Consider the following 8,617-nt stretch of genomic DNA (forward strand, 5'->3'; position numbering starts at 1 on the left):
AAAGGGCTCCCCGTGTGACCACATCCTGGGAGATCCCGGTGTCACCATGTCCCAGGAGCTCCTGGTGTCACCACATCCCAAGGGCTCCCGGTGTGGCCACATGCCGGGAGCTCCTGGTGTCACCACATCCAAAGGGCTCCCCGTGTGACCACATCCTGGGAGCTCCAAGGGCCCCCATCTCCCAGGAGCTCTTGGTGTGACCACGTCCCGGGAGATTCCGGTGTCACCATGTCCCAGGAGCTCCTGGTGTCACCACATCCCAAGGGCTCCCGGTGTGGCCACATCCCGGGAGCTCCTGGTGTCACCACATCCCAAGGGCTCCTGGTGTGGCCACATCCCGGGAGCTCCTGGTGTCACCATGTCCCAGGAGCTCCTGGTGTCACCACATCCCAAGGGCTCCCGGTGTGGCCACATCCCAGGAGCTCCTGGTGTCACCACGTCCCAAGGGCTCCCAGTGTGACCGTGTCCCAGGAGCTCCCAGTGTCCCCATGTCCCAGGAGCTCTCGGTGTGACCCCGTCCCTGTCCCTGCCGGGCCCTGGCTCAGCAGAGCCGCCGCTGGTGCCAGAGCTCCTGGACGCGCGGGAAGGGCAGCGCGGGGCGCAGGGGCCGGCAGAGCGCGGGGTCGGCGGCGCGGCCGGAGCGCAGGGCGCAGAGCAGGGCGGCCTTGCAGGGACCGCCGCAGGGCTCGCGGGGCGGGGGCCCCTTGTGCAGGGGGAACTGCCCCTTGTGCAGGTGGAACCAGAAGAGCCGGAAGAGCGGCTCGTCGTCCTGCATGCGCCGCACCAGCCGGTCCCAGTCGGCCGGGAAGGCCGCGGGCAGCCCGTAGGCCTCGCGTGCGCCGTAGAGCCGCCGCCAGCGCGGGGCGGTGCCCGGGGGCGCCGCGTTGGCCTCCGTCAGGTTGAGGATGAAGGTCTCGTGGTCCAGGACCGCGTGGGAGCTCCCGGGGTAGGAGCCGGCCACCTCGTAGACGCGGTACCCTGCGGCGGGAGGGACGGTCAGCACCGGGGAGCGGGGTGCCGTGGGGGGGCACACGGCGGGGCTCGGGGCGCACCGGGGTTGAGGTTGATGTAGGTGGTGACGCTCGGTGCGATGAAGGCGATGGAGACGGGACGTGACAGCGTCTCCTCATCGTAGAACAACTCGAACTCATCCAGGTGTGTGTGCCCAAAGAACTGCGCTGCGATGGTGCCCTCGAACCTGTGGGGTGAGCGGGGGTGGCATCCCCAGACCCCAGCCTGGAACCCCAACCCTGGCCCTCGGTCTGGCGTGTGGTGTGGGGGCCCAGGGTTCACGGGGTGGGGGTCCAGGGTTCATGGGCTGGGGGTCCAGGGTTCATGGGGTGGGGGTCAGGCACAGGGAGCAGGCAGTCTGGTGCAGGGGATGGCACACGGAGAGAGAGCCCAGGGTGTGGGGTGAAGTCCAGTGCAGAGGTCCAGCATATGGGGCAGGGGTCTGTTGTGTAGGGCAGGGGGATCATTGTGGGACGGGAGTTCAGGGTGTGGAGCCAGGCTCTGGTTGTGGGGTGGGGGGTCTGGTGTGGGGGTCGAGGGCACATGGACAGGGGTCCAGCACATGGGGATGGAGGCCAGGGCACGGAATGGGGGTCTGGCAGGTGGGGTGGGGCACACGGTCGGGGGTCTGGCACGTGGTGCAGGGTCTGGGCAGGGGTCAGGCACCGACCTGCTGACGATGCGGTAGTAGTTCCAGCTCCAGCTGCGCAGACAGTGGGCTGGGGGGATGTGCCCGATGATGTGCACCTGTGGGCAGGGAGCCAGGGCTGGAGGTTTGCCCGGGGCCCACCGGGACCCCCTGTGTCCCCCCAGAATCCCCCCACACCTTCTCCCCATCACGCTCAGCATCTGCCAGGACCCCCATGAGCCACTGGAGCTGCCCTGCCGGGTCAGTGGCGTTGATGAGGAGCCAGAAGTTGGCTTGGGAGCAGAAGTTCATGTTGAGGGAGACGAGGCGCAGCCCAGGCCAGACCTGTGCCGTGTAGAACCCGCCAGCCCTGTGTGGAAAAGGGGGGTCAGTGCTGCGTCCCCTGAGCCACAGACACTGCACCCATCCCAGGGACCCCCAGCTCTGCCACCCACACTGCCCACCCACTCTACAGCCCCCAGCCTGGAGCCCCCGTTACCCCACAGCCCTCGGTGGACCCCAGCCAGCCATGACCCCCCTCTTTGCACCTCTCCCCCCAAGAAGCTGAGACATTTGCACCCAGCTCCAGCTGGCCTGGTACCCCCACGGCCCCTCCAGCACGGAGACCACGCTGTGTCCTGCTACCCTGAGCCCCCAATAGCCCGGAGTGCCCCTCTCTGAGCCCCCAGTCTGTGCTACTGCAGCTCCCCGAGCACCGACAGCCCAGAGCCCCCCAGTCTGGAGCCTCCAGCCCTGGGTCCCCTGAACCCCCACACCGCACGAAGTCCCCGAGCAGAGCGAGCCCCCGGGCCGGTGCCCACCGCAGGGTGCGCAGGGCGGCGGGGGGCAGCCAGTGCTGCCAGGCCTCGGCCATGGCGTCGTACAGCCAGGCGGCCGAGCGGTTGCCGCGCACGTAGGGCGGCGGGAAGGCGTTCACCGGCGTGGCCTCGTGGTTGCCCACGGCGGGGAAGACGCGCAGCCCCCCGAGGCGGGCGCGCAGCAGGGCCGTCACCGTGCGCAGGGCGCGCAGCTGGTCCCCGCGGCTCTGCTGCCACACGTCGTGCGCCGGGATGTCCCCGGTCCAGTACGCTGCCGCGAAGCCGCCGGTGCCGTTGCCGGTGCCGTTGGGCAGCTGGGCCAGCAGCGCGTCGATGGTGTGCAGGGGAAGGTCGCACTTGCTGTAGCTGCCCCAGAAGCCCGCCTGCCCCGGCCCCTCGCCGGGCGCCCCGCGGCAGCACAGCGGGTCGGGGCAGGCGGCGGCGCTGCCCGGCGCGTACTGCCGGTCCCAGTGCAGGTCCGTGAGGAAGAGGATGCGGGCGGTGGGCGCTCCGGGCGGCGGCGGCGCGGGGGGCCGCACCGGCGGCTTGGGGGCGGCGGGCAGGGACAGGTTCCAGGCGCCCAGGATGTCCCAGTGGCCGCAGCGGGGACCCAGCAGGAGCCCGCAGGCCTCGGGCGGGCGCAGCACGGAGCGAGCCCAGGCGGCCACCACGTCGCCCTGGAAGAGCTGCACGGCCTGGCGGCACACGGGCGGCCGCGCCAGCCGCAGCTCCTGGCACAGCCGCGACGCCACGCGCCCCACGCGCGCCACGTTCGGCTCCAGCTGCAGGGGATGGACACTGGGGATCGGCCCGGCACCCCGACCTCCGGACAGCCCCGCCGGCCTCCCCCTCTGCTGCCCAGGACACACCCTGCACACCGAACCCAGCTGCTGTCACTGGCCTGTGCCCGTCAGCACCCTCGGAATGGGCACGGCACCCCCGGGATGGGCACAGCATCCCCGGGATGGGCACGGCACCCCCAGGATGGGCACTGCACCCCCGGGATGGGCACTGCACCCCCGGGATGGGCACGGCACCCCCGGGATGGGCACGGCACCCCCGGGATGGGAACGGCACCCCCGGGATGGGAACGGCAGCCCGGCTGCCATCTCTGTACCCCCGGCTCTGTCACTGTCCCACACCCGCCAGCCATCCCGGCCCACTCAGCTGGACATCCCGAGGCCAGAAGGATCCACACGTTCCCCCAGCCCCTCTGGTCCCCAGCCCGGTCCCCTCCTCCCTCCCTTCCCGTCCCCGCCCCAGCCCGTCCCTGGCCCGGTTCCTGTTCCCGTCCCAGCCGGTCCCCGTGGCCCCGCCCGTCCCTGTCCCCATTCCCGACCCGGTCTCGTGTCTGTCACAAGCCCCGACCTGTCCTGGCCTGCCCCGGCCCGTCACGAGGGACTGGCCCGGCCTGTCCCGTTCCTGTCCCGTTCCTGTCCCGCCCCTGTCCCGTCCCTGGCCCGTTCCTGTCCCGTCCCTGTCCCGTCCCTGTCCCTGTCCCGTCCCCTCTGTCCCCGCTCCTGTCGCCCCGCTCCCCCCGTCCCGGTGTCCCGGTGTCCTCCCATGCCGTGCGTGGCCCGGTGTTCCGGTGCCCCGTGCCCACCTGCAGCGCCAGGTCCAGCGCCCCGAAGAGCACCCGGCAGGCCGGGCACGACACGTTCCGCCAGCCCCAGCGCGGCGCCGCCGCCGCCAGCTGCTGCTCGGGGCCGGGCGGCGACCCCGCCGACACCGGCAGCGCCAGCAGCGCCAGCGCGGCCAGGGCCAGCGGCAGCGGCAAGGACGGCAGGGCTGGCGGCGGTGACAGCGGTGACAGCGGTGACAGCAGCAGCGGGGCCCGAGCCCCGGCCGCCATGGCCGAGAGGGGCGGGGCCGGCTCGGGGGCGGGGCCGGGCGCCGCCATTTATGGGCGAGGGGCGGAGCAAGGCCGCAAAGGGGGAGGGCAAGGTCGGGGACAGTGCCCGCCCCCGGCGCCATGGCCGAGAGGGGCGGGGGCGTGGCCGCCAGGGGGGCGTGGCCAGTGTCAGAGGCGCTGAGGCGTGGCCACCCGGGGCGGGGAGCCGTATGCAAATGAAGGCGCCGGGCCTATGTAAGGCCGCGGTGCACGCTGGGAGATGGAGTCTTGGGCCGGCGGCGTTCCCCGGGGACCCCTCCCCTGCGTGCGGTCACCCCCCCGTACGGTCACCCCCGTGTGGTCACCCCCCCCGTACGGTCACCCCCGTGTGGTCACCCCCCCGGGGCGGCACTGGGTGCACGGGACCGGGGGTTCCTTCCCCCCAGCTGCCGCCGCCGCCGCCGGGCTCAGCAGCTCCCGCCGCGGAGGGTCCCAGCCCGCAGCCCCCGAGCCTCGCGCGGTGCTGACCCCTGGTCCCGCCCGGTTCTGCCCCGCGGAGCCTCCGTGCCGGCGGGCAGGAGCGCTGGGAGCAGCGGCGCAGCTGGGCACGGGGTCAGTTTATTGTGACCGTAGCCGGGGAGCAGCGCGGGGAGACCCCGGGCTGGGCTGCTGGGCTGCCCCGACCTCCCTCAGCCTCGCACCTGCCCGGCCCAGGGCTCCTCCCGCCCGCTCCTGGCCGCCACCCAGCCGGGGCTCGGGATGGAGCGGGGGTGCTGGCCCAGGGGGTCCCGGGAGGGTGGGTGGCTGGGGGTGCATCGGGGCGGGGCACAGCGGTGCTGGCAGGCCAGGGGTTCATGCTCGGGGGGTCCTGCTGGGGGTGTCCAGCTCGGGGGGGCCGGGCGCTGGTGTTGGGGGGCCCAAGGGGGGCTGGCTCAGGGGTCCCAGGCTGCTGAGGAAGGTGTAGCTGAGCTCGGACAGAAAGGTGCTGGCCGCGGGGGCTCGGGGGGTCCCGCTCGGGGGTGGGCTCAGGGGGGCCCCAGGCTGCTGACGGTGGTGTAGCTGAACTTGGAGAGCGAGGCGCTGGCCATGGGGGGCTCGTCCTCGGGCGGGCGGCGGGGGCAGGCGCGGCGGCAGCCCCGGCCGGCGCAGGTGGCCCCGAAGGCCTTGCGGAAGCGGCGGTTCATGAAGCAGTAGATGAGGGGGTTGGCGCAGGCCGACGTGTAGGACAGCAGGTGGATGAAGGCGATGGGGGTGCCCGAGAGCGCCCGCTGGGCTGCCCGCGGGGCGAAGGCACGCCAGGTGTTGGCGGCGAAGATGGGCAGCCAGCAGAGGAAGAACATGGCCACGATGACCACCAGCATGCGGATCACTCGCCGCTTGGCCGCCAGCTGCGCCCCCGAGCTGTTGATGCGAGCCCGGTCCTGCTGCGCGGCCGCCCCCAGCGCCCGCAGCTCCAGAGCCGCGCCCGGACGCGACAGCTGCAGGTAGCACCCGTCACCCTCGTCGCAGGCGGGGTCCCCCCCAGTGCCACGCGTGGCTGCGGAGTGAGGAGGCATGGTCACGGGCACGGCGCCCCAGCGCCGCGGGACCACCCTCCAGGGGGAAGGGAGGGCGTGCGGGGGACGTGGAAATGGCACCGTGGGGACGTGCTGCACCCCGAGGCTACAAGGAGGTCCCCGGGAAAGGGGGGTGTCCCCGAGGAGCACACCACTGTGGGGGCAGGGATGAAGGCTCGGCCCTGCCCCTCCTGCTGGGGTGGGCGCTCTGCCCCCACAGGCATCACCCCCGGTGTCACCCCCGCCCCATCCCCTCACCTGCCACCTCCCCCTTGACGTCCAGCTCGAAGCGGATGCCCCGGTAGAGCTCGCGGGAGATGAGCCCGTAGGCCACCGTCATCACCACGCCCGGGATGAAGAACAGCACGAGGAGCAGCAGCACGTACCTGGGACAGGTGGCCCGCGTCACCCGGCGTCCCCGCGGGGCCGCGTCCCCCCTCCCTGCCGGCACTCACCAGACCTGCCGGACGCGCTCGCTGGGCCAGTGGTGGGTGCACTGCGCGGGGGGCGGGCGGGGGGCGGCGGGCCGCGTGGTGCTGTACACGGCGTAGGGCAGCATCAGCAGCGCCGCCAGCGCCCAGGTGCCCGCGATGACGCGGCACGCGTGGGACCGCGTCTGCCAGGCGCGCGACTGCAGCGGGTTGCAGATGGCACTGTAGCGCTCGATGGCGATGGCCACCAGGCTGAAGGTGGACACGGCCACCGAGACCCCTGCGGGCAGCGGGGGGGGTGTCGGTGGGTGCGGTGTCACCTCCTGCTGGAGCCCCCCGCTGTACTCCGTGCACCCACGAGGTAGGGATAACACCCCCGCGTGTCCACGGGGCAGGGACGAGCCCCCTCCCTGTGCCCCCAGGTACCCACAAGGCAGGGATGAGCCCCCCCTGCCGTGCCTCACCCCAGGCACGAGAGGGGACCAGCCCCCGTGTGCCCCACCCTTGAGAGGGGACAAGCCCCCGTGTGCCCCAGCCATGAGAGGGGACAAGTCCCCATGTGCCCCCCCCTCCCCATGAGAGGGGACCAGCCCCCGTGTGCCCCACCCTTGAGAGGGGACAAGCCCCCGTGTGTCCCAGCCATGAGAGGGGACAAGCCCCCGTGTGCCCGACCCTTGAGAGGGGACAAGCCCCCGTGTACCCCACCCCACCCATGAGAGGGGACCAGCCCCCGTGTGCCCCACCCTTGAAAGGGGACCAGTCCCCGTGTGCCCCATCCATGAGAGGGGACCAGCCCCCGTGTGCCCCACCCTTGAGAGGGGACAAGCCCCCGTGTGCCCCACCCATGAGAGGGGACAAGCCCCCGTGTGCCCCACCCTACCCATGAGGTAGGCCACGAGCTTGCAGACGACGTCGCCGAAGATGAAGGCGCCCATGAGGCCGGGCAGCAGGGTGAAGGGCATGCAGCACAGCGCCAGGAGCAGGTCACTCAGGGCCAGCGACAGCAGGAAGCAGTTGGTGACGGTGCGCAGCCGCCGGTTCAGCGCCAGCACGGCCACCACCAGCGCGTTGCCCCCCACGCTCAGCGCGAAGATCAGCACGTAGAGCACCACCCGCACCGCCACGTCCAGCTCTGCGGGCAGCGGGGCACGGCGCTGCACTGGCACCCCGGGGCACCCCGCAGGCACCCAGCTGGCACCCTAGAGGCACTCTGAAAGCACTCCCGAGGCCGCCGCAGAGACACTTCCATGGCACCCCGAGGGTAGCCCGGTGGTCCCCCCGACAGGCTCTGAAGGCACCCAAAGGCGCCCCAGCACAGGCCCAGGCGCTGGGACGCCGGGGCTCCGACGTGAGCGGGCTCGGTGGAGACCCATCAGGTGAGTGCATCGTTTCCCCACCGTGTGGCAGCCGCGGGGATTCGGGGTGAGCCCCACGCCCCTCGGCTCAATTCCGTGAGGCTGAGGGACCCTCATCCAGCTGGGTGACCCCATCCCGCCCACCCTCCGCCTCGGTGCTGAGCCTCGGCTCCCCCGGCGCGCGGGGACCGGGAACGTCCTGCCCGGAGAGCGGAGTGACAAGCCGGAGCAGGGGCCCCAGCCGGGGGGTGGGATGGGGTGGTCCCAGCCGAGGGTCCAGCGGGAGGTCCCGGCCCCGGCAGTGGAGCAGGGGTTACGGGCGGGCGCTGTCTGTGTCCGCGGCGTCCCTGTCGGAGTCCCCTCCGCCCTCCTGCTGCCACCGGCACAGCCCGGCGTGCTCCCCCCGGCAGCGCCAGATCCGCACCGGAACCCCCGGGCAGCGCCGGGGCCACCGAGCCCGCGGCCGGGGCGCGGGGATCGGGGATGGTGGGTGCCTGCTGCTGAGGGGCACGGCGGGGACGGGGCGGCACCGGTCGGGGAGCGGGAGAACCGGAGCGCGGGGCGGCGGGCACCGGGGCGGCACGGCGGGACGGAGCGCGGGGAGCGCAGGGCCGGGCACGGAGGGGGGGTCCCCTCCCGGGTCCATCCCGCTCCTTCCCCCCGCCCCCGCTCTCACCTCTGGGCGCCGGGGGCCCGCGGAGGCCCCTGCGGAGGAGGTCGCAGAGCGAGCCGTTGGTCCCGTTGCCGGTGCCGGTGCCCGGTCCGTTCCCGGTGCCGTTCCCGGAGCGGCAGAGCATCTCCTGCAGCGACACGTTGAGGGGCCGGGGGTCCATGGCGGGGACCCCCCCGCCTGCCCCCGCCCTTCCTCCGGCAGGAGGCACCGGGAAGGATCAGGCACCGGGAGGCTCCGGCAGGGACGAGGCTCCGATCCGCTCGGAGCCGCCGGTGGATAGGCGGGGGCGGCGCCCGGCGCGGGGCGGGCCGGGG

General features: G+C 73.2%; 2 protein-coding genes across 2 annotated transcripts; both read right to left on the reverse strand.

Moving 5' to 3' along the window:
- Positions 1 to 16: 16 nt before the first annotated feature.
- Positions 17 to 4,323, reverse strand: SMPD1 (sphingomyelin phosphodiesterase 1). Its single transcript, XM_041401168.1, has 6 exons — positions 4,061 to 4,323; positions 2,461 to 3,239; positions 1,838 to 2,009; positions 1,682 to 1,758; positions 1,053 to 1,198; positions 17 to 978 (listed from the first exon to the last, which is right to left on the reverse strand). The coding sequence occupies exons 1-6, from the start codon at positions 4,307 to 4,309 to the stop codon at positions 542 to 544; spliced, it is 1,860 nt and encodes a 619-aa protein (XP_041257102.1). The 5' UTR covers positions 4,310 to 4,323; the 3' UTR covers positions 17 to 541.
- Positions 4,324 to 5,098: 775 nt separating this feature from the next.
- CCKBR (cholecystokinin B receptor) lies at positions 5,099 to 8,587 on the reverse strand. Its single transcript, XM_041401169.1, has 5 exons — positions 8,307 to 8,587; positions 7,156 to 7,407; positions 6,300 to 6,555; positions 6,111 to 6,230; positions 5,099 to 5,893 (listed from the first exon to the last, which is right to left on the reverse strand). Exons 1-5 carry the CDS (start codon positions 8,461 to 8,463, stop codon positions 5,314 to 5,316), a joined length of 1,365 nt encoding a protein of 454 aa, XP_041257103.1. The 5' UTR covers positions 8,464 to 8,587; the 3' UTR covers positions 5,099 to 5,313.
- Between the last annotated feature and the right edge of the window lie 30 nt (positions 8,588 to 8,617).

This window comes from Onychostruthus taczanowskii, unplaced genomic scaffold (genome assembly GCF_017590055.1).
Source record: "Onychostruthus taczanowskii isolate IOZ18803 unplaced genomic scaffold, ASM1759005v1 scaffold187, whole genome shotgun sequence".
In the NCBI taxonomy this organism is placed as follows: Eukaryota; Metazoa; Chordata; class Aves; order Passeriformes; family Passeridae; genus Onychostruthus; species Onychostruthus taczanowskii.